This window comes from Podarcis cretensis (genome assembly GCF_951804945.1).
Source record: "Podarcis cretensis genome assembly, chromosome: 6".
Taxonomy (NCBI): domain Eukaryota; kingdom Metazoa; phylum Chordata; class Lepidosauria; order Squamata; family Lacertidae; genus Podarcis; species Podarcis cretensis.
In genome coordinates this window covers 4,261,330-4,287,065 of record NC_137175.1, presented here as the reverse complement: position 1 = coordinate 4,287,065, position 25,736 = coordinate 4,261,330, and the positions used below count along the sequence as shown (strand labels likewise).

Sequence of the window (25,736 nt, the reverse complement as noted above, 5' to 3'; positions counted from 1 at the left end):
CCGGAGGCCAACCCATTTCCCAGAGCAGCAAGTGGAGGCAATAACCAAGACAAACAACATGCCCAGAGTTGAGAAAAGCCAGCGTAAAGCGTTTTTATTGCAATAATAAAACTCTATGTGTTTACGTGGTGGTGATGGTGGAGGAGGCGGCGGCGGAGGAAGAAGAGGCAGCGGCAATTCTCTTACCAAAACTCACTACGTGAGGGGAGGGGGAGGGGGTCAGCAGGACACCAGGACGGGGGCCGGTGCATTGCCCAGGCGGCTGTGGCAAGCTGCGATGACCAGCATCAGATCTCCGTTAAGAACTCTCTACGGTGTGTCCGCACTCGGGGGGGGCTGGGGGGCGGGCACGGGTTCACACCACCCCCACCACCCCCCGTGGGGAAAGCAGCACCTTTTGAAGTCCTTGAATTTAGCTAGCTGCGGGGATTCAGACTGCTAAAAGGTAAAAATATCCTGAAAATCCAGTAGAAAACACCACGCACCACAATACTGGCGGGGGTGCGGTGGAAGAGGTCAGTGGGCTGGGGGAGAGAGCTGCCCCCAGAGCAACAAGGTTGACACTACGTCACCATGGAAGATGCCCCTTCCCCAAGATGGTAGTGGTGGGGGAGGGGGGAAGAGTCCCTTGTGGCCCCAGGTTTCAGGCAGAGAACCGTATCAACTCCTATGACTGAGGCTGCCCGGTGATTCAGCCCTTGACAGCCTCTCAAACTGCTTTGTATGGCTTTGCAGCAGAAAAATCGGGTTTTTTAATACAGAAACGAAACAAAGGCTTGCCTCGTTTCAAGCAACTTTTCCTATATAATGTGAACCAACCAGTATATTTACTAGCAATGCTCGATCATACACAACTCAAGTCTACACCAAAAAAATATATAATAAGATTAAAGAACCTGACCAAAACAAAACAAAAAACCAATAAACCCCAAAACAAGAGAACAGATAAGCTGAGGTTTTACAGCATGTAGCTTAAAAATGTCAAATATTGGAAGGAAACAAGGAAGGAGAATCAGAAGCAGAGCCGAGTGACCCAAAAACATTCAAATCAGGGTGGATGTAGTGGACAGCTGGGAAAGCTCCATACAAATTCATGTGCATTCGTCTTGAAGCAGAGATTTCTGGATTTCTCCATGTGCCAAACCTGTCAAAGCAGAGAAAAAGGGGGGGGGGGGGAAAGGAACTTGCTTTAGAGTTTGCCCTGGAGAGGAGGGGTGCAGCTGCACTGTACAGAGAATGAGAGAGAGAGGGGGGGGCGGGCCTAGAAAACAGGCGCAAATGCCAAAATAAAAAAGAGGTGGAGAAGATTCGACACCTCAGCCCTGTTGACTCAAGGCGTTGTACCCATTAGTTGCCCAGGCAACCCTGCTCAGGTGCCAAGTTCAGCTCTGGCAGGAAGCTCTCAATCTCCTGCTATTGCCACTTATGGCAAGATAGTCACGCTCTGTGCCAGGCTGATGAATGGGGCCGGGATGCCTCGTTCTAGAGATTACTGCGCAGACGGAGGCCTCCCAACAACTGCCTCTCCCTGAGCCACTGGAAGTGCCTCTTCTCTCTCTCTCTCTCTCTCTCTCTCTCTCTCGCACAAACACAAACAGAGGAGTCTTCCGATACCGTCACCTACCCCGGAGCAGGGAAATGGAAGAACACATGCCTCTTGTCATTCCATTTTTAGAAGCTCCACGTCAAAAATTAGGGTGGCATTGGGTGGGATGATACCCGGGTGGCCGGTGGCACCGTAGGCATAGTCTGGCGAGATTATCATCTTGGCTCGCTGCCCAACGCTCATCTGCAAAAGGAACACAGCAGGCCGTTAGAGCAGATGAAGCCTATTCCCACCTCCCGCTTTCAGCCTTTGTTTCCCTCTCCAGAAGGTGTCTGAATCCCCGTTTCTGAAACACACAGGCCGGAAAAGGCAAGGTGCACAACAGGGGGACAAAGAAAAGCCTGCCAGCAAAAGGTCTCAGGTTTCCCTGCTGTGTCGGGGATGGACGGACCGCGAGACACTGGCTGGCCACATCCTTCATATTCCCTCCATTCCAGCAACGAGGACAAGGCAGACAGGCTTAGCTGCAAACTATTCCCGAAAGGATGCTGAGAGGTGCCTCCATTTCTAGTCTGCATCCACCTCAGTCTTAACACGAGATGGCTGGCATGATATGCAAATCTCTCACCACTGTGACTCACATGCAAAAGGCAGGGATAAGACAGAGGTTGTTCTCTCCAGGTAAACCCCACTGAGGTCATTACGAGCCAGATCCCAATTGCGGGGAGAAATCCCAGCCGGCCCTAAATATCGCCCCGTCCCTTTCAGCCGCCAAACCTTCCCGCTTCGTGCACAGAAGGCAGGAAGAGCCCCCAACTCTCCTCTCCGCCCAACTCCTGCTACCTGGCACTGTTCAAACCTGCACACCTGGGCAACCCCTTCTTCCCAGCCACGGATGACCTCCTGTTTGCCCATCACAAACTTGAATGGCTTGTTCCTGTCACGGGACGAGTCGAACTTCTTTCCATCCTCCAGCATACCTGCGATGGAAAAGGAAGCACATGTCATCCTGGGGGCAAAATACACCCAAGAGAAACATTTCCCAGGAGGATGGTGCCAACAAAGTAAACAAATCCGACACATGTCAAAAAGCACAGGGCTCTCAACTAGGGTGGGGAGAGGAATTCAGATGGCAGATTAATTCAGTGAGACAGATTTCAGTCGATAATGGTCAACTACGGTGGAACCTCAGAACGCCGTGGAACTCTAACGTCCAGTGCAGCTTCTGATTGGCTGCAGGACGCTCCTGCAGCCAATCAGAAACTGCGTCTTGGTTTCTCGAATGGATTAAATTTGAAAACCAGGGTATGACTGTAATACAAAATCGGTAACCAGGCACCAGGGAGACGCTCTCCACAAAGATGGAGCCCATTCCCTTTTTCTTCAGATCCCTTCTCAGTGATTCTTCAGTGAATCCCACAGACTTGACCCTCAGTCCTCTTCCCCAACTGAATGGAAGTTTAATTCGTCTTAACTGTGTTTGCACATATTTCTGCTATTTCTTCCTTCCTTCACTTCCTCCGTGCAAAGGAAACTTGGGATTGTAAGCTGCTTGGGGCAGAGGATATGTCCTTTCTGAACCCTTTCTGCTGCCAGATGAAAATATGCTATGACCCCATTTTCCTGAGCTCTGGTGAGTAAACCAAGAGAAAGACCCCACCCTGATAAAACCAGCCAGCACCCACCCCCAATTAGTCAGGATTCCTCAAACCACGGTCATGTCTACACAATGCCTCCCCAAATCCACTGCTGCTAAAGCGGAAACATGGAAGGAAAAGGGAATTACAAGACAGGGATTTGGTTACCAGCACTGTAGCCAACTCATTGAATGATGCCATGTCATGCAGAAACCAGAACAGACCCACCACCTGGCTGACAGCTTTTGCATCTGCTGAATGAGTGCCTAAGACCCCAACCGCAACGTGTCCTTCAAGGACAGGCGTTGCTTCTAAAGCATTTTTACTTGGTATTATAAGTAAGGACATGAATAGACAGGATATGAAACTGTTTTTATACGCAATGACAGCGGCAAGAGTATTGTTGGCCCAGAAATGGAAGCAAGAAGAAATACTGATGGCAGACGAAATTAACGGACTACGTAGAATTGGATAAAATGACAGGAAGGATTCGAAACCTGCGGGACTAGAGATTCACAGAACATTGGAAGAAAGATACGAATTATTTGAAGAGCAACTGGAATCAAATTACGCTAGTAGGACTACAAGAAGTTTTGTAAGGAGGAATATATGAAATATTTGCAAAGAAAAGAAAAGAAGAGAGACATTAGTTATATTTAAAAGTAATAGTGGAAGTAAGAAATGTAAATTAAGTGGAAAACATTGGAAAATTTTCAGATGTAAGCAAAAAAAATGTATAAGATATAAAAGTATATTTAACAATTGTTGAAAATGATATGCTAAAAAACCAATATTTTTTTAAAAAATCTTTTTTAAAGGAAAGGCGCTGCTTCTAAAGCACTGTGAAATTTTCCAGTAGCGGGGCATGAGCAGGATACTAACTTTTTCTCGGCCAGCCCAGGGTTATCCAAAATCAGCCTTGTGCCCCAAGTTCACGTTTAATTACAGAGGTTACAGAAACATCCAGACCTAACGTGACCAACTTTGCTACACGACACCAAGTTTGGCTGATGAAACCACAGAGCGACAGCATCTTAGATGCACAGGAAGTTGTGGTGTTCACCAAACGAGAGGACCACAACATTAACTTGTGTTTTGCCTGCCCCACATCGCCTCTGGGAAGCAGTGGAGAGAATTGATAACACGCCTTTAGTGTACTCTTAAAAGAACTACCACTCAACGCCAGCATTCAACGATTGAAAAAATGAGTTTTGATTTCTTTTGAAAATAAGAATGAGAAGCCACAGTAAGGCTCTAACAAAAAACAAATCCAGGAGTCTAACTAAGGCCAATGGATAATTAGGTCATACACTGTTCAGAAATAAGCTCTCTGTAAAACTCCATACAAACAGGCCACACACTTACTATTCTGAGATGTCCCTATCCAGGGACTCCCATGAGCCCTCAATCTGTTAGCCACCTCAATCTGTTAGCCACCATCCATCCTCCAACCGCCTCCAGACACTCACACAGGACCTTCAAAGCCTACACAAGCAGCCCTCCTGGAACAGACCTGGGGACTAGTAGAAAGTCCAGTATCCTATTTTCAACAGCCATGAACCAGCACTCAAAGGTCAAAGGTCCTTCCCACTTGCTCTTCAGCAACTGGACTAAAGGAAGCAGATAATGTAGGCTCAAAACATTGCTTCTCAATACTGTATTTCTCAGTATATTAGACGCCCCCATGTATATGGGGGACTAATGTTTTAGAAAATGGGGGGTGGCACAGAGTTGTTGAGCTTTTTTAGTGGAGAGGACTGCCCTTGACGCGGGTGGCGCTGTGGGTTAAACCACAGAGCCTAGGACTTGCCGATCAGAAGGTCGGCAGTTCAAATCCCCGCGATGGGGTTAGCTCCCATTGCTTGGTCCCTGCTCCTGCCCACCTAGCAGTTCAAAAGCACGTCAAAGTGCAAGTAGATCAATAGGTACCGCTCCGGCGGGAAGGTAAACTGCATTTCCATGTGCTGCCCTGGTTTTGCCAGAAGCAGCTTAGTCATGCTGGCCACATGACCCGGAAGCTGTACGTCGGCTCCCTCAGCCAATAAAGTGAGATGAGCGCCACAACCCCAGAGTCGGCCACGACCGGACCTAATGGTCAGGGGTCCCTTTACCTTTACCTTTACTGCCCTTGACGCAGCCACCAATAACACACCCAATAACCGCTGACACCAGCGGCAGCAACCAATCAAACACCTACCCTATGTAATATCCATGTATAAGACAACCCCAACTTTTTAGCATACTTTTTTTATTAAAAAAAACAACACCTAGTCTTATACACAGAAAAGTCCGGTATGTGATAAGTTTTGTGAAGTGCTTTGACTATAAAATAGTCTACGAACATTAAGTATCATTAGGGGAGGCTTCCAGACGTAAACTGTGCTGCTCTCTTCTCACAACTGTGCAAAGCGGGTCACATGTAGCTGCAAGAAAGGACCCACCGACTGATATTTCCAGCACACCAGGAAAGGCAGAAAGCAAGCTGAGAAAAGCCTTTGGGGAGCCCTTGCAGCTCGCAGGCATCCGCAACAGGACTGCCACAACCATTAAAGAGGATTAGTTTGTGATTAAGTGAGATATGCGGCTAAGCACAGGGCTGGCCAAGAACTTAAGACCAGCAGGGAAGGAGGCTCCAAGGACCTAAATTCTGGTCCAGGGAAGAAAACAGCAAGGAGCTCTTTACTGTTTGAAGGTCCTGTATACATCCAGTGCAGGACCCCTCCTGCCATGGGGCTCTTTACAAATTAAGAGCCGTGGTGAGCTTGCATTGTAATGGTAAGCTTGACAGGATCGGCTTCCATTTTAAAAGGGCAAGACTCATCTTGGGAGACAGCCGAGCTAGATACAGGGACATTCATGTCCAGAGCAAGGAGGTTGGTACGTTTGTCTAGTCTGCTTCTTCCCCCACTGGCCAATTCTGAACCTGAAGCGCTCACAGGTTTTGAGCTTGGTGAAGGAGTGAGGACCCACGTTCAGCACAATTCTTCCACTTTTATTTAGAACATGCTTCTAAGTCACCTTTCGAGGCACCGTTTGCCTAAAATGTGCACACATAATACAGCTTAAACAAAAGCAGATGAATTAATCACGCACAGTTATTTTTAAAACAGGTCAATTGAAAGGCACAACGGCATAGATCCCAGGAGCTAAAAGAATGTTACACATTCTGAAATCCTCACTTCCTTGGCTATGTCAACCATGACTTGCCCAAGTTTAACTGGTCAAGGAAATGAGAAGGCTAACTAGGCTCACACCTGTGTTGAGGCAACAGTAAGTATCTAAGAGATGCTTCAGGACAAGGGTGGTCTAGAAACCGTGTCCAGGATCCAAAGAACAGCAGCCTGATGATGATGATAAAACTTGTATACTGCCCTATGAAGGTAAAGGACCCCTGGATGGTCAAAGGCGACTATGGGGTTGTGATGCTCATCTCACTTTCAGGGCGAGGGAACCGGCGTTTGTCCACAGACAGCTTTCCGGGTCATGTGGCCAGCAGGACTAAACTTCTTCTGGTGCAACGGAACACCGTGACAGAAACCAGAGCAGCGCATGGAAACGCCGTTTACCTTCCCGCTGCAGTGGTACCTATTTATCTACTTTTATCTACTTGCGCTGGCATGCTTTCGAACTGCTAGGCTGGCAGGAGCTGGGACAGAGCAACGGGATCTCACCCCGTCACGGGGATTCGAACCGCCGACCTTCTGATCGGCATGCCCAAGAGGCTCGGTGGTTTAGACCACAGCACCACCCGCGTCCCTGCCCTATACCTGTAGATCTCAGGGCGATTCACAACGTATAATTGCAATATAAAAAAGACAAAATACACAATAAAGACAAAGACAACCCAATAAGCCCCACTTCCACAACACATTTAAAAGTTCTCAGCATCCACAGAACTTTGGCCTTGTATTATAAAAGAGCAGGCCTCAGCCCCATGGCAGGGAAACTCTTTTTCAAAGTTGGTGAGCTGGCTTGATAATCTGCTGCGGGGAGTGTGAAAAATTCCACTGAGCACGCCTAGATTAGCCTTTGGGATCCAAGCACAAGGACCTTTGGGAGAGCCCTGAACAAAAGGACTCTTGGAACCTGGGAAATTTAAACCCGCCAGGCAATTCGACCCAAGTCAAGCAATGAAGATAAGCATCAGCAGTTTTGTTTGGGTATGTTCACGGTGCAATCCGTCCTCGTCTAGTCAGAAGTAAGCCCCACCAAGGCCAATGGGATTTACACCTAATTATACGTGCATGGCAGGAGCAAGGAACCCTTTCCCTCCAACCCAATTGCTGCACTCTCTTCCAGGCAACCTGCCAACAGTTACATGGCCATTGGTGGGCGTTGCCTTTTTACAGAAGGCCAGTTTCTGCATCTGGGTGACCAGATTTCAAGGACACATTCTAGCCAGGTAAACATATTCAAGGAGAACGCAAACATGTTACACGTTGTCATCACGCAAAGGGGTTCCATGCCCAGTTTAGCCAGGAATACAGTGGTGCCTCGCAAGACGAAATTAATTCGTTCCGCGAGTCTCTTCGTCTTGCGGTTTTTTCGTCCTGCGAAGCATGGCTATTAGCGGCTTAGCGGCTATTAGCGGCTTAGAAAAAGGGGGGGAAACCCGCAAAAACTCGCAAGAACTCGCAAGACATTTCGTCTTGCGAAGCAAGCCCATAGGGAAATTCGTCTTGCGAAGCACCTCAAAAGACGGAAAACTCTTTCGTCTAGCAAGTTTTTCGTCTTGCGAGGCATTCGTCTTGCGGGGCACCACTGTACTCAGATCTTTGGCTGGGACAGACAGACAGACTCTAACAGAGTCCTTCTCTGCATGGAGCATCCATGTCACCCGTAACTTGATGACAACGAGTTTTGAGAAACAGACCTTGTCGACAAAATGGTTAACCAGACTGATATTTTCTCCTAAGTGTTCTGAACACACGTCTAGAGGCTGCACGGGGGTGAGGGAAAGAGCACATTGCAAATGATGCATGAGGGTTTGATTCCGATCTTACCGGAGAGCAAGGAACTGAGCATCTGTATGCTACCACCATCCTGCTCTCCAGACTCCCCGTCACACTGCTCTCCAGGGATGCATTCCTGTTCCAGCCACTCCTTTTGACTGGCAAACCTTCCATGCGCCTAATGTCTGCAATGGCCTAGGGCACAATGCATGTATGCGTTGAGGTCTTCCCCCTCTGAGACCTGACAAGGAGGAGGCTGAAAAAGAGGCACTCTTTCCCACTTACACTTTTGGCTGTACTGTTGTACCTTGGAAGGCGAACAGAATCCATTCCAGAAGTCCATCCGACTTCCAAAACGTTCAGAAACCAAAGCGCGGCTTCTGATTGGCTGCAGGAACCCCCTGCAGCCAATTGGAAGCTGCAGAAGCCCTGTCGGACATTCGGCTTCCAAAAATAGTTTGCAAACCAGAACAGTCATTTCCGGGTTCGCGGCGTTCAGGAGCCAAAACGTTCGAGAACTAAGCTGTTCGAAAACCAAGGTATGACTGTATGTGCCCCTGAAGGTTCGGATTAATTCTACTGGAACTGACTAGGTCTGAAGGCAACCCTGGTTTAGGGAAGTTTTAAATGACTGATGTTTTAATGTATTTTTAATCTCTTGTTGGAAGCCGCCCAGAGTGGCTAGTGAATAAATAATAAATTTTATTTATATAATTTATTTCTTCTACTACTACTACTACACAGATCCTCTGGGAAAGTGATGTGTGATCTATGCACCTCTTGCTTCCTTCCACACTGTTCTGAGGCAGGAGAGGTGTGCCAAACAGGCCTAAAAGGGTCCACAGTCCCTTCCTTAAAGAGATCAAATGAGCTGAAGGTGCAGGGCAGCAGCTGGAGGAAGGTGGAAGGGTTTAGCCAGTAGAAGTCCGACAGACTGGCAGACCTGAACAGCAAGACATTGAAAGCTGTGAGGACAGCGGTTGAAACTGAAATAGTGTGAGCCCACAGCAGCGATAGCAAAGTGGTGAGAAGGAGGGCAAGGCCGGCCGGTAACGCACATCCTGCCTTAGGACTAAAGAACGGCGACAAAGTGGTGTGGCTGCATGCACTCAGATTTCTTAAGTATATACTGCACAGAAACAGGACTTCATTAGAGCCATACCCCGGTTTTCCCAGGCTGCCTGACTACCACAATTGCGACTCTCTTTTTCTTCCTAGGGAGCTGACAAGAACTCTGGGGCAACACCACATGTCTTCACAGAATGACTTCTTAGGAGAAACTTGTATGCGCGTGCGCACAGCACAAAAGGCACCTGAGCTCGAATAATCCCTAAAAATCCATGCGATGCTTTGCGCCTTTTGCTTTGGGGAACGAAGGCCAGGTTCCTGCAAAGGGGGAAGGTAGGGAAGAACACAACAGCTCCCCTGCGCTACCTACCTGCTCTCAGGTTGCCAATGCCCTGTATTAAAGCACCTCAGATATGGATCTCATTAACAGTCCTGGTTTTTGATGTCAGGAGCTGCAGACACACAGGTGTAGATCTCCTATTTGTTGTGCACCGGGCGTGATCAGGGTCTGCTTCCGCTGCCAGCATTCCCTTCTGCACATGGGCTGGGCAGAACTCTCCCCAGCCCAAGCCAGATTCGAACAGTGTGCGCTCTTATGCAGACTTATATAGCACATCAGTGCAAGGGAACACATCCTTGCCCAAGGGCAATTCAAAAGAGCAAAGGGAGGAAGTAGCTGCATTGTTTTCATTACTTGTACTTGTCAGCATCGCCCTTGAGCCAGTGTCACCAACTGGACTCATGCACTTCAACCCCGACTTGGCTAGGCGAGCTGGGTAGCACTTCCAGAGACCACCTGGTCAAAGTGCTGTGGACTCACAGCTTAAAGTTGTGAGCACCGGATTCACTTTCACAATACAGCAGAGTCGCACAGCAGAGTATAGCAGAGTCTGGCAGTGTATACACGACTCGGAGAGCAGCTCTGTACAGTATCTTCTTTTATTCTATAACTACAACTATAATACAAAACTATATACAGAGCTAAATAGGTCTAAGCATAAATGAATGCTGCACTGAGTGTCTGCAGCTGCTCTTAGCAGCAACCTTATCTCTACACACGATCTCTAACACTCAGTCTCTCTCTCTCTCTCTCTCTCTCTCTCTCTCTCTCTCCCCCCCCCCCCCCACACACACACACTGACTGACTGACTTGGTGCTGGAGCTGAATAAGTAGAAAGCAAAACACTGCTCCTCCTCTCTGGAGAATCAGCAGACTCGTCAGGAGATTCTTGGATATGGGAGGGGTGAAATCTCCTCAGTACTTGGGCTTGCTCAACAGTAGGACAGTGTTTCTCAAACGTGGGTCTCCAGCTATTGTTGGACTACAACTCCCATCATCCCTAGCTAGCAGGACCAGGGGGTCAGGGATGGTGGGAGTTGTAGTCCAGCAACAGCTGGTGTTTGAGAAACACTGGAGCAGGACACAAGGACAAGGGAGGCTGTGTGTGGAAGGTGGAAACCGCTCCCCCTAGAGCAGCAGTTCTCAACCTCTGGGTGCCCAGATGTTGGACTACAACTCCCATCACCCGTAGCTAGCAGGACCAGTGGGTCAGGGATGATGGGAGTTGTAGTCCAACAACATCTGGGGACCTACAGGTTGAGAACCGCTGCCCTAGAGAGAGGTCTGTGCCTTTGGTATTCAAAGAGACAGTGATACAGCCTCTGCTGGAAAGAAAATAATATCTGGACCCCTCTGATTTGAACACCCACTGACCCACCAGGTTGCGTAATATGACTCTAGGGTTTCTGGATTCAAACTAGTTATGCTAGATGCCTCCTAGGATAGATTTTGGCCTGGAAGCCATCTCTGTTGCACAAGCAGATGACACAGGAGGGGAGATAGGTGAAGAAGCAAAAGCCTGTTTGTTCTCCTGGCCCTCTCAGAGGCATTCTGTACAGTACTAACTATGGTTATCTTTCTGGGCTGCCTTGGAGGAACAGGAATTTAAAAACTTTTTCTTTAAACCCAAAGACATTTATCCTCTTCAGAATGCAGCACTCAACAAGAAATCAACAGTTTGGGGTTTGTTTTTTCCCCATGTATGCAGAATTGCATAATAGTCCCCACTTAGGGTAACAAATGTTTACTGGCCTCGTTATCAAATTAAGCCAGCCTCCAAAACGGCCAAAGAATACCAAACCCACACGATTTTTTGTGAATCAAAACACATTCTTGCAGCAAAATCAAATCTAACATTCCAAGCACGGGGGAGACTGCCAAATACTGACAAGGCACAGTCCCCACTTGGAGCAGGAGGAAGAAGAGGAGGAGGAGGAGGAGGAGGCGGAGGCGGAGGAGGAGGAGGAGGAGGAGGAGAGCCGAAGACAAAGCCAGGACTCCCCTCCAGAGCAGGAGGATGGATGGAGATGTTTGCCACCATGGATAAGGAGGGGAACGGCCGAGAACAAAGAGGAAAAGTTGACAAGGTAGAAAGTGCAGCTTTGGACGCGGAGCTTGAGACATCGAGGGATCCAAGCAGCAAACATCCGTTTTTCGCAAGAGGCCAATGCCTGTACGAGAGCTTCCACATTTGAAGCAGCAGCCCTGCTCAGCTTCCTCCTGGGACAAGGCGTCGTGCTTTCTAGCTCCTTGGAATTATATTTTAAGAGATGTCTGAGGCACCTTTTTGCAGAAGGCGGTAAAAATATTCCTGTTCAATAGCAGCCAAATACAGTTCAAGAATTGTATTTGGCTAATATTTCTATTTTATTTTATTTATTTTTGCACTTCACATCATTTGGCTGTTTTATCTTTGCCCGGGTGTGTGGGGGTTAAGGCTTATCTCAAGGAATGCAGCATGCATTTACCGAAGTAAAATGGCATAGCATGCAGTATCTAATGCAAATAATAATAATAATTATGAACCTAACAAGAGTTTGGCTGCTGCATGAGATGAAAGATCCAGCACTTTGTTTTCAGTGGCCAAGCAGGACATGAACACAATGGCACGCTCCTTAAAGCCTTTTTCGGCTGGCTCCTGAATTGATCTTAAGAAGTTAAAATGTTGAGTAAAGGTAAAGGAACCCCTGACCATTAGGTCCAGTCGTGGCCGACTCTCATGGCGCTCATCTCGCTTTACTGGCTGAGGGAGCCGGCGTACAGCTTCCAGGTCATGTGGCCAGCATGACTAAGCCTCTTCTGGAGAACCAGAGCAGCACACGAAAACGCCGTTGACCTTCCCACTGGAGCGGTACCTATTTATCTACTTGCACTCTGACGTGATTTCGAACTGCTAGGTTGGCAGGAGCAGGGACCGAGCCACGGGAGCTCACCCCGTTGCGGGGATTCGAACCACCGACCTTCTGATCGGCAAGTCCTAGGCGCTGTGGTTTAACCCACAGCGCCACCCGCATCCAAAAAATGTTGAGTACGCACTCCAAATAACCACAACATGCGAATTCTGCACAGCTAAGATTCCACTCCCGACTCAAGAGCTCAAGCCCCCTGCAAAGGAAATCCATATCCTTCTCTCAAAAGCTGGAAGAATTCCAAGGATGCTAAAAACTAGTCAGTATGGACAAAGATGGTAACTGAGCCGCTGAACATGCATTTGTGGCAGCCATCGTTTATTAGCCAATTCACCTTTCTGTGGGTCACACTGGTTCAAATGGAGCAGCTCCCACAAAGTCAACTTAAGGTGAATTGGCAGACAGAGGGGCAGGAAAGTATATCAACTGCCCTGAATGCCATTCTCTGACTGTGGAATTAGATAAAGCAATTTAAAGCCTAATGCTAAGCTTGCTTAGATGTGAGCCCCATTGAATTCGGTGCTACTTATTTATCTCTCCCACCTTCAGTAAAAATCACTCCCAAGTAGATTTACTCTCAAGGTAATCTTGCACAGAATTGTAGCATTTGCCGCAGACGGCAGACACCCTGTGTAACTCTGCTGCAACTCACTGCCCCTCTCTTGAAAGGTTACTTGATCAGAAGACAACAAAAGGCTGCATTTGTTGCAGGAAGTGAGAAACTGCAGCCCTCTGAGTGCCTGTAGCCTGGGCAACACTCCTATACGTGCAATTTGAATTGAATGAAGAATGGCTCCATTTCAAGAAGGGCAGACATCTCGCATTCACTGGGACTTTGCCACAGTTGGCAGGCTGCCCTCCAGAGCCTCAGAAGGCAATGTGCAAATTGGCAAGAGGCGGCCCAGGAGTTCCCACCCACTTCGATTTGCAGCACAGAGAGAGCAAGGAGCGCCTCAGAGGCTGCTTTCGCTGCCGCTTCAAGTGCCGGCGGCACACTTGGCCTTTCAGCCACAAAGGCTCCTCATCACCTTACACAGTAAAGTCCTTCCCAAGCAGGCAAACGTCCCCGTTAAAGCCAGCGGCTGGAGAAACAATGGGCATTCCTGTCCCGGAGCCGTTTACTTTGGGAAGGTACGAACAGAATGTGCAACATTTCCTAGAGTGCCATCTTGCTGCACTGGAACGGAGACGCGATTCCCTGGCAGCCTATGGAGCCTGGAGCCGGTCCTGTTAGCAACAAGAGGCTTGGCGGTGGTGGGCAAAGGTCCAGATTTAAGTCGGGATACGAAAGGGCACAGTCACCCGATGACAGCTTATTTGCAAACTTTGGCCAGCTTCGTCAGGTTCTACAAAAAGGCAAGATGGAGACCACTCACAGCAGCTGCCCAGAAGACACAGGCCATTGGAGGGCAGAACACACACGTTGCTCGCTTAGAAGGAAGGGATCCTGGGAAAGGGGAACGCGGGAGGGAGAACAGGCAAGCTGGGGCTTCCCCAGTTTCCAGCACTGACCAGTGAGGAACAGAAAAGCCACAAAGCTCTGCTTGCGCACTCATGGGCAAACAGGGCCTCCAAAGGAGCCTGCGTCTCTTGGCACCTGTCAGCGCTGCCTCTGAATGGCTCACTCCCCTCAACTGCCATGACATGGCCCAAATCATGCTCGGCACCCAGGGCCACGCATTGCCAAGCAGGTGGGCATATTTACAAGCACACTTTTTGCAGAGAGCCCAGAGACAACCTGCTTTGCTTAGACCCCTGAAATCTATGCTCTTGTGTTCTTGACCACTGCTTTCCAGGGTGTCACTTATCTCATAACCCAAAACCCACCCCAGAAACACCTCCCCCCCCCATGCTTTCTCATGGAAGAAAATGGAATCAGAGTTGGAAGATACCCCTGAGGATCATCTAGTTCAGCAGTTCTCAACTTGTGGGCCCCCAGATGTTGTTGTACTACAACTCCCATCATCCCGGAGCTCTGGCCTTGCTAGCTAGGGGTGATGGGAGTTGTAGTTCAACAACATCTGGGTACCCACAGGTTGAGAAAGGCTGCTCTAGTTCAACCCCCTGCAGAAATATGCAGCTGGGCCTTACGTCAATAAAACCTGCAGCCACAACATTGTGTGCACCATGCTGACATGACAGAATCTCCATCTTCCTGCATCATCCAAGCGACAAGGGAGCTCAACAACTGCCAAAGCCAAGCCGACGAAACCTTGAATGGTTCTGCAAGGAACAATCCAATCTCACTTCTAGAACATGAACTGGACAGATCACTAAGACAACCACCCTCCTCTGTCCCTGTTATCCTTAATTCCTCAGCAAAAGTAACTCAACACACAAACCACAGAGAAGGGGCAGTGTTGTCAAACCCAGATTGCACTGTGAACCCAGAAGACTCAAGTTCAAACCTCAAGCCTACGAGTTGGCCTTGGCTATTACTTATCAGCTTCCACGGTTTTGTACGTTTCTAATGGATAATTTTTATTTAATCCCACAGTCTCACACAATTCTGTTATGAGTTTTAGGGCTGGGCAATACCTGGCTCTCAACATCGGGATATATTACCAGCTAATATATCACAGTGTCTGAAATAAGGATGCAGCCATGCAGAAGCACCTGCAGGCTTCATGGTTTTCCCCGCATTGTGATTTTTGCATAGCACACACACACACACACACACACACACACACGGTGATATATTGCTGGGTCAAAAATTATGAAACTGATGCCACAATATGGATTTCAAACTGATTTGGGGTGATATATCACCCAGCCCCAAGGAACCTTCTCCAGCACTGTAGGAAAGATGTAAAAAAAAAAAAAAATTAAGGACAATTGTGATATGGTTAGGAATCTGTGGGCCTACACAGTATTTTTTTTCCAGCAGAAGAGTGCTTCTGGAGGACCACTTAGTTAGGAGTCGGTATAAACCCAAATAAATGTACCCCAAATGTACCCAATGATCAGACACCACCAAATTTTACACAGCTGCCAAGGTTGTGCAAAGCATGGGGCTCAGCAATTTTAGAAACACTAGCCATGAACTGAAACCAGTCCTTCATCTGAACAGACACATGAAAGAGGATGTGTTCCTGTGTGACATGACAACTGAAGGCTCCGCCATTAGGTCCAGATCTAACTCTTAAGATTGGAACACACCCTGGTCCACTTCAGACCTAATGATCTGATGGCTTAATGGGCCCATGTGCTGCCTCCTCATCATAGTCTGATATCTTTGTTTGCAAGCAGAAATAAGGACACAGTGGCCCAATTTGGATGTCAAAGAAAACTGGTTTAACAAACTCTGATCATCTTCCTTGTGGATAAGAGAAGATCTGCTGGATCAGACCAAAACCAGGACATGTTCTGGCAACCACGTTCAGGCAGCCATTAGATGGTATACATGAGAAACGGGGGCAGAACCACCCATTTAAATTAGCTTGTTCCAAGTGTAGAAGTAAAATAAAATACAGGTAAAGGTAAAGGGACCCCTGACCATTAGGTCCAGTCATGGCCAACTCTGGGGTTGCAGCGCTCATCTCGCTTTACTGGCCGAGGGAGCTGGCGTGCAGCTTCCAGGTCATATGGCCAGCATGACTAAGTTGCTTCTGGCGAACCAGAGCAGCGCAAGGAAACGCCGTTTACCTTCCCGCCGGAGCGCTACCTATTTATCTACTTGCACTTTGACGTGCTTTCGAACTGCTAGGTTGGCAGGAGCAGGGACCGAGCAATGGGAGCTCACCCCGTCGCGGGGATTCGAACCGCCGACCTTCTGATCGGCAAGCCCTAGGCTCTGTGGTTTAACTAGCCACCCGTGTCCCTTAAAATACAGGTAAGGTAAAGGTAAAGGTACCCCTGCCCGCACGGGCCAGTCTTGACAGACTCTGGGGTTGTGCGCCCATCTCACTTAAGAGGCCAAGGGCCAGCGCTGTCCGGAGACACTTCCGGGTCACGTGGCCAGCGTGACATCGCTGCTCTGGCGAGCCAGAGCCGCACACGGAAACGCCGTTTACCTTCCTGCTGGTAAGCGGTCCCTATTTATCTACTTGCACCCAGAGGTGCTTTCAAACTGCTAGGTTGGCAGGCGCTGGGACCGAGCAGCGGGAGCGCACCCCGCCGCAGGGATTCGAACCGCCGACCTTTCGATCGGCAAGCCCTAGGCGCTGAGGCTTTAACCCACAGCACCACAGGTAGCACCCAGTAAAACCCATTGCAGGAGCACTGATCTAACCAAAAGTGTGCTTCGAGTGAGCCAGAAGAAGCTATATATATATTATTTTCCTCAAAATAGTAATCTGAACAGCACACGGCCTAAACAATTCGGCGCCGCATCCCAGCAAGTTTTGCAACATGCTATGTAAGATGCCGACACACAACATCCCAGGTGAAGGATACTGGCCAACATGAACAGGAAAAATCCTTTCCCAACTCGTGGTGAAAAATGAAGATTGCCTTTTAACTTCTGTTACCAGTCTGATAAGTCCTTAAGCTGACACTATCAATGTCTGGCATCCCCTGCAAACTACGTCTATACGTTGTTTGGCCCTGACCCTCAACAGTCTGAAATGACATCGGGTGCATGCAATTTAGTGCCACACTATTACACGTGTTCGGTCTGCAAAAGCATTTTCGCTTGCAAGGCAGAAAGATTTCCCTTGCACTGTTCTGGGGGTACCCCAAAACCCCAGAGCAAGTTTCAGGGAGCACAGGGATATAAGGGGGGGGGGGAATCCCATTTCGAAAGTGGAAGCCCTTTTGCAGGGCTTCCGCTGGCAGAGTTCATTAGGTGAATCACACTCATCTCACAGTCATTTCCATTGGCTATACAGTGGCATTCATGATCCCTGAATGGCTGAGATCACCCGAGATCAATACTCTGAGGAGAATTAATGGGATCAGAGGCGACTGAAGAGAAAAGAATATGAACACCATTTGTCTCAGAATTACTAGCTTCTACCTGAAGAATGAAGGGGACACAGATGGCGCTGTGGGTAAAAGCCTCAGCGCCTAGGGCTTGCCGATCGAAAGGTTGGCAGTTCGAATCCCCGCAGCGGGGTGCGCTCCCGCTGCTCGGTCCCAGCGCCTGCCAACCTAGCAGTTCGAAAGCACCCCCGGGTGCAAGTAGATAAATAGGGACCGCTTACTAGCGGGAAGGTAAACGGCGTTTCCGTGTGCTGCGCTGGTTTGCCAGATGCAGCTTTGTCACGCTGGCCACGTGACCCGGAAGTGTCTCCGGACAGCGCTGGCCCCCGGCCTCTTGAGTGAGATGGGCGCACAATCCCAGAGTCTGTCAAGACTGGCCCGTACGGGCAGGGGTACCTTTTCCTTTACCTTTACCTGAAGAATGAAACCAGATATTTGGTTCAGCTCTCTTTTTAAGAGGTGTCCTGCTTCCAGTTCAGTTATGAAAATGGAGTGGTGGGGGCACAGATGCTTCTTACCCCACCAGGCCAGTTGGAGAAGTCGACTGTGCAAAACAGGGCCTGCTCTCAATCACATAAAGCTGATTTTAAATGAATTTCATGCTTGCGAGAGGAGCACCTTGCCTGCCACATCTGGAAACTACTTGCAGTGGGGAAACCCAAACTGCTCCTACTAAGCTGACAGTTCTTGTAAATGCATCTAAAATGCTACGCAGTCTTTGCCACTCCTAAGAAGTTCAGGCACTAACAAGAATGAGCACATCTGCCCCCAATACACAGGCTGCGGGCACAGAACCTGACCCAGGTTCCCTGTTGCTCCCACACTGGCACCAGAGATAATTCATTTATAGCTTGCATAGTCCAAAACTGCCCCATGAGGTGTGGTCAGGATCGCAGTTTAGAATTCCCAGCACACAACACATGCCCTGAAGGCTGTGGCGGAGAACCATCCTAACTTTTTAACTCCTGTGCTACAGAACATGCAACCCTCATGCCCCCAAACCATTTCTCCTCTTCTTCCATGCTTTGTTCCCAAAACTGTTGTGTTGCCAAGAGAACGTCAGCAATGTCTAGGCAACACGATGGCCATGTACATACGCAATAGACAATCTTTATCGAATTCCTTCAAACCATAACAAGTACAAAATGAAATCTTTAGTCTCAAAGTCTCTGTAAATCTTTAAATGATGTGAGGTACCAGACTTTATATGATGAAAGACAAGCTGTGAAGCTTTGTGTATTGGGCAAATATGATGTCCAACACTGAAAAGTGATTCCAGATATTGACTACTGTTTCGTAGAATTCTTCGTCAGCGTGGTGGGAGGATATAGAATTGCTTCATAAACCCATCTTATTTCGAATGAATGTATGTAAATGAAAATATCAAATGCTGTGGAACAGTGCTCATGTAATAACGTAGTCACTGCTCACTGTCTGTATCACGATCCCTATCCTCCTCACATCAGATGCCGCTCGCTAAATCAGACCAGGCCAACCTATTGAGCAGATGTCACCCTTGCCAAAAAAAAAAGCTAAACCAGTGCATGAAACACCTGAGAAAGGAGAGCGGCTGCATTTTAGCACCACGGGGCTTGCTCAAGGTAAGACGGTGTTGTCCAAACACACCCACCCACACACCCAAATGAGGTGGAGATGACGGAAAGGCGCTGCCTATGCCTCAGCCCTCCCAAAATTCTCCACAGACACAGAAAAGGAAGGCTGCGCTGCCAGCACCAGAGGGCGGGCGAATCTCCTGTCCCAACCAACAGCCTCCAGGTCCCCTGCCAGCCATCCCTTTGTTCTTCCTGTCAGCGCAAGAGGCAGGGAGAGACCATCCTCATTTCCTTTCCCCACCCAATGACAGCAGGGAAGGAAAGAGAAACAGATGGAGTGGCTGCTAATCCGGGAGAGGCGGAGAGGGAGGAGGTCTGCGTCGGCACCAAGCCTTCCCTTTTCTTCCCTTTGGCATCCAAGAACGGGGTCCCCAGGAAATACTACACAGGAAGGAGAAAGGAGATCGCAAGGGGAGGACGGCAGTCCAGTGAAGAACTAGCTCATTCCACGAGCTATACAGGACAGAGCTAAAGAGAACCTCTCCAAGGGGGCAGGCCCTTTGATGTTTTAACTCACACCAGAGTAAGGCTGCTACACAGGGAGTCCTCCCTCATAAGCACCCAAGGGGTGCCGTGCCAACTCCCCACAGCCTGGAGGCCAGAAAATCACTTTGGCTTCCACAACTACATCACGGAACTGGAAGAACTGGTTATTCAACCTGGCGTCTTCCCCTAAAAACAGGATACTCTCCATCGACAGCATTCCCAGAATTTCCCTGGAGGCTTCCAAAAAAGATTTCGCTCCCCAGACTGCACGTTTAACTGCTATCTTACTGCTTCCACCCGTTTGTCTCCCTTACCCCCCCCCCCCCGCCACCCAGGGATGTTTGAAGAGCAGCTACCACTCAGCTAGCGTTACGCCTTCTTCATATTTCTGGCGCAATGAGAACCCTTGGAAGTGCGTACAAAGCAAGGGGTGCCAAGAAGAAAAATCAGCCACTACGCTGCTAAGAACCAGGCCATCCATCGAACCAACCGCTGTTGGAAGAAGCTCTACCCATATAAGCAGCTTGGTTGTTACAGCACAACCTCGACAAAGTATTCTGGCCTTGCATACTTCATGGTGTTCTCCCTCCCGCCACAAACAGCTTCAAGCCCCTACAAGGAAAGAACTCAAACCTTCACTCCTCGTGGGCAGCCAGCTCTGCAGGTGCACAATGCATACCGTTCACTGCGTGGCATCAGGAATGTGGAACTCTGCACCAACTCCCAACATTAGAGCCATTATGATACAGGCCGTGATCGATTTGCACGGGGGCTACCTTCCGTGGCACTGCACACTTACGTGAAATCATGTATAATCCAAAACACCCACTCACTTCCAGGTTTGGCACAATGCAAGTGTGTGCATTTGCACACATTTTGGACGTACCTAGAATGGTCACTGCCTGTATTCTTGTCCCAGATGGTCTCTTCTATGCGGCACACACAGTCTCTCCATGGGTCAGGCAATGATGTGAGACGGCTCTCCGTAAAAATGGCAATGGAGCCTATAGAGACTCTTTCGGCCAGCTGCTATCCAGTAGTGGAATCCAACAGCCCTTCAGAAGTCTGCCATACTCAGACCCTGGTTTCCTTCCATAAGTAATTCACGTATGGATCATCACTCACTGCATGCAGGAAGGGCAAGGGATTTCAGAATGCTGTGTGAATATTTACAATTTAAAGTTGCTAGAAGCCGTAAGAGATAGAGGGCAGCCAGCAATTCCATGGGTGCCTATGAAGCCTTCTTCCAAGAGACTGGGCTGTCGCCTCCATCTCTTCCTAGCAATGAATCCCAGTACAGAAAGGGGAACACCTTAGTGGACAAATTAGCTGTCAGTTCCACAGATTAACCAATCGGGCTTCAAGCAGCAAAGCGAAATATCTACCAAAGAAGGTTAACACAGAATTCACGTTCCACCAGATTTAGAGCCACCCTCAAAATCGGGGGGCATGTTCTCAAAAAAGGGGCACAGGCAACATGCTTCAACTAAATGCTTTCTCACTGCACATAGCACAGCAGCTGACTTTCCAACTAGATCAAATTCATGGCGTCGCTCAATGATTTGGGCACTTTTGATCAACCTAGGGAGCAACAAGCTCTTTGCTAAAAGGGTTTAACATGAGCCAAAATGGAAGTACTTCTAATATAATATGCAAATCACCACAGTACTGCACCCAGGTGATTAAGTACAGTACTTTGGCACAATCGTTTGAAGACCTGTGCTTTCCTCACATTGCCAATATTAGATTTTGCAGTACAAAAATATGTTAGATGACCTATGTAGCACCAAAGAATCAGCCTGAGTGCAGAAACAGTGACTGACATGCTAATGAACACTTGATAACAGAGACTACCTGAAAGGTAGCACAATTTTTAAACACACACAAACGGATATGTAGTAATAAATGGAACCTCAGACCTATCCACATATCACTAAAACCACAAAGGTGTGAAAAATGAACTCCACATTAACAGCCATTCGCAAAGACCACTAACCAACCCAGACTAACCAAAAGCATGCAGCAGCACCTCATGTCCTGTCCTCGTGATCAGGATGTCAGGCATAGCAGCTTCTGAAAAAGGACCCAGGCCACTGACACTTGAAATAAATGACACTAGGCAAAATGCACTAAAGGTCTGTCTGCCTAAGGCAGCTTTGTACATATATAAAAATATAAAGATGCACTGAAACAAGAGTACACAAGGATCTGCCTTATGTTCAATCAAACCACTGGATCTCTCCAGGGTTTCAGAAGGGAGGGGTCCTCCACAACAGTACCTGGAGAGACCAGGTACTTAACCTGGGACTTTTCGCACCCAAAGCACAGGCTCTATCACTTAGCTATGGCCCCTTCCTCAGTGCTTCCTTCCACTCACTACCCAAGAAATTTAGGCTTTTTTCTGAAGTATTTAAAAAACAACAACAACCCAGCCCCCCAAAATGAAACACATTTTTTCACTCAGTCCTGATGGAAGTTCCTTAAATATTCCAACCGTTCAAAAGCAAGTAAGCAAGCTACTGTAACAAATAAATAAATTTGGGCAGACTGGATCTCCCTTACAAGAGCTGGCATGACAGACAATCACTTGGGAAACAGAGCAGACCAGAAACATAGAAACCTCAACCATGTTTTTTAGCCTTGCAGACGGAGAAGCATGCGGTTGCAGGCGAGGGCGGCATAAACCCCACAAGATGCCAACCACAGCCTAAGACCCCTGCCAGAAACAACAAGATTTATGACGAAATTGCAGTATTAAGGGCAAACAGCTTATCTAAGTAGTACCTTCCTTTTGGCGAGGTCCTTTCCGCCTAGCCCAAGCACAGCTGCTTGGGAATCTGTGGCTGCTCCAATAGTACCTCTAAGCAGGTGGTAGCTCAGGGAAAAACCACACATTGGGTTTAAACATGGGTGCCGTAGACCACAAAGCTCGCTGGCGTGGAAGGGGGGGGCATGCGGAGAGACCCCCACACAGCCACCCCTCTTCAATGCATGCAGCAAGACCCAAGGAGCATCTGTTGCCAAGGGAAGAAAGGGCACAGATTTGAGTCCCCACCACCCTATTTCCAAAAGCAGGTTGGTCGGTTGCGATGCCCAAGAGGCGGTTTTAGGTTTTAGGTTATGCTATGCTTCTAATAGGTTGTGTTATATTCTGGATTATGTATGTTTTAATAGATTATGTCTGAATAGGATGAGAGTGTTGGAGATACGTGCAAATGTGTATGTGAATCCGGTCTTGGGTGTTTGATTTTCGTTGTTGTGTATACTGTGTATATATGGACAATGACAATAAATTTATCTAATCTAATCTAATCTAAAATGCGAGGGAGGGAGGGGGTTGTTTTTGCAACCAGGTAAGGAAAGAGCCTCAGCCTGCCACTCATCCCCCCCCCCTTTGACAATTAAGGATTTCCTCTAACCACTGCACCTTATGCCAGCGTGCCCAGCCATACCCTAACCCTTTGCTGAAAGGGAGAGGAGGAGGGGGACACACAGATTTCTGCTCCTGCCTCTTCCCCCCCCCATAACATTTCACCCCCTACAAGCTGAGACACACTCGCCCCCCCCACTCGCACAGTTGCCCCCTCTACCCCTCCCTTTTCTGCTCCAAGCACAAAACGCAGCTGTGACCCCCCCTCCCTCCCCACCAGACACAGAGAGAGACCGTTTGCAGACGACCCCTCCCCACCCCAACCAAAAAGCCTCCCCCCCCACCCCCACATTCCGGGAAGTGGGGCGAGTGGGGGGGGGTTGTTAAAAGAGGGTCATTCAGACGACGAGACTCACCCGTGTAGTGCACCACGCAGGTCTGCCCGCGCTTAGGGAAGGTCCTCCCTAGATGAGAGAAAAAGGCAGTTAATTAATGGGGGGGGGGGAGAAAAGGGGGCTGGTGCCCCCTAACCTCTTGATTGGGGGGGGGGGTCCGTCGGTTGAGGGGAGGGGGGGTCTCTCGGCTCACCGTCCCCGGGGGAGATGGTCTCCACGCGCACGCCCATGTGGCCCGGCCCGCGGCGATGCTAGTCCCCAAAGGCGCACCGGGAGGAGCGGCAGCGGCGAGAAGGAGGAGAAGCAACGGCGGACGAACCACCAACGCCTGGAGCGAAGGAGGAGGAGGAGGAGGAGGGAGGAGCCGCGCCTGCGCCCTGCCGTTTAGAACGGAAGCCCCGCCCAACGCCGTCGCCGCCCGGCCTCGCCTCGCCGGAGTCGGCAGCTCGGAGCCACGCCCAGCCGTTTCTCGCGCGCGGTGGGAGGGGCAAAGAGGGAGAGGGGAGGCTGAGGGAGAGGGGAGAGCAGGCGCCGCCGCCATCTTGGCTGCTGCCCCTCAGGGAGGAGGAGGAGGAGGAGGCGGGAGAGGGAGAGCGGGCTGCTCCCTCTTTCTCCCCCGCCCCCGACTCTCCTACAGACATATACTAATCACATATTTCATCATGCGAAAGGCTGGGCTGGATGAATCCCTAGCCGGAATGAAGATTGCCGGAAGAAATATCAACAACCTCAGATATGCAGATGACACAACCTTGATGGCAGAAAGTGAGGAGGAATTAAAGAAGCTTTTATTGAGGGTGAAAGAGGAGAGCGCAAAATATGGTCTGAAGCTCAACATCAAAAAAACAAAGATCATGGCTACTGGTCCCATCACCTCCTGGCAAATAGAAGGGGAAGAAATGGAGGCAGTGAGAAATTTTACTTTCTTGGGCTCCATGATCACTGCAGATGGTGACAGCAGCCACGAAATTAAAAGACGCCTGCTTCTTGGGAGAAGGGCAATGACAGGCCTAGACAGCATCTTGAGAAGTAGAGACATAACCTTGCCAACAAAGGTCCGTATAGTTAAAGCTATGGTTTTCCCAGTAGTGATGTATGGAAGTGAGAGCTGGACCATAAAGAAGGCTGATCGCCGAAGAATTGATGCTTTTGAATTATGGTGCTGGAGGAGACTCTTGAGAGTCCCATGGACTGCAAGAAGATCAAACCTCTCCATTCTGAAGGAAATCAGCCCTGAGTGCTCACTGGAAGGACAGATTGTGAAGCTGAGGCTCCAGTACTTTGGCCACCTCATGAGAAGAGAAGACTCCCTGGAGAAGACCCTGATGTTGGGAAAGATGGAGGGCACAAGGAGAAGGGGGCGACAGAGGACGAGATGGTTGGATAGTGTTTTCGAGGTTACCAGCATGAGTCTGACCAAGCTGCGGGGGGCAGTGGAGGACAGGAGTGCCTGGCGTTCTCTGGTCCATGGGGTCACGAAGAGGCGGACACGACTAAACGACTAAACAACAACAACAAATCACATATCACATATACTAATATATATATTATTACGTTATTACATATATAATACATACACACACATATATATATATACATAATAATGCTAATAACTATATATTATTAGTAACAGATAGGTAGCCGTGTTGGCCTGCCATAGTCAAAACAAAATGAAAAAATTCCTCCCAGTAGCACCTTAAAGACCAACTAAGTTAGTTCCTGGTATGAGCTTTTCTGTGTATCTGAAGAAGTGTGCATGCACACGAAAGCTCATACCAAGAACTAACTTAGTTGGTCTTTAAGGTGCTACTGGAAGGAATTTTTTTATATTATTAGTAGTATATCACATATACAGTGGTGCCCCGCAAGATGAATGCCTCGCAAGACAAAAAACCCGCTAGACAAAAGGGTTTTCCGTTTTGGAGGCGCTTCGCAAAACGAATTTCCTATGGGCTTGCTAAGCAAGACGAAATGTCTTGCGAGTTTTTCCGACTTTTTTCCCCTTCCCCCCCTTTTTCTAAGCCGCTTATCCGCTAAGCTGAAAAGCCGCTAAACCGCTAATAGCGCTAATCCGCTAAGCCGTCAATGGGCTTGCTTCGCAAGATGAAAAAACCGCTAGACGAAGAGAATCGCGGGACGGATTCTTTTCGTCTTGCGAGGCACCACTGTACATATATATGTATGACGTTGTTCAAAGGTCAAATCACATCCTAAGAATAATAATGATTTTATTGTTTGTAGCCTGCCCATCTGACGGGGTTGCCCTCAGCAACCTCTGGGAAAAGGGAAATAGGAAAAAATGGTCATGTCTGTGGTAAAAAAAATACAGTGCGGTCCCCAAACATGCACATAACAGTATTTTCCTCTGCCTGATGAATAGGCTCAGATTCCCTAGTTGCTAGCGGTTCTTGTTTTTGTCTGTGAGCTGCCCTGGGTCCCTGTCAGGGGAAAAGGCAATAATAATAATAATAATAATAATAATGTGGTGGGTAGGCAG

General features: G+C 48.7%; 1 protein-coding gene across 2 annotated transcripts; it reads right to left on the bottom strand.

Moving 5' to 3' along the window:
• Positions 1 to 68: 68 nt before the first annotated feature.
• On the bottom strand, positions 69 to 23,592 carry FKBP1A (FKBP prolyl isomerase 1A). Of its 2 annotated transcripts, none has more exons than XM_079980155.1 (5): positions 23,433 to 23,592; positions 23,261 to 23,308; positions 2,414 to 2,526; positions 1,625 to 1,789; positions 69 to 1,144 (listed from the first exon to the last, which is right to left on the bottom strand). In XM_079980155.1, exons 1-4 carry the CDS (start codon positions 23,467 to 23,469, stop codon positions 1,661 to 1,663), a joined length of 327 nt encoding a protein of 108 aa, XP_079836281.1. In that variant the 5' UTR covers positions 23,470 to 23,592; the 3' UTR covers positions 69 to 1,144; positions 1,625 to 1,660. The 2 variants fall into 2 exon arrangements, with proteins under 2 accessions (XP_079836281.1, XP_079836282.1); XM_079980156.1 differs by having other exon boundaries at positions 1,655 to 1,789.
• Between the last annotated feature and the right edge of the window lie 2,144 nt (positions 23,593 to 25,736).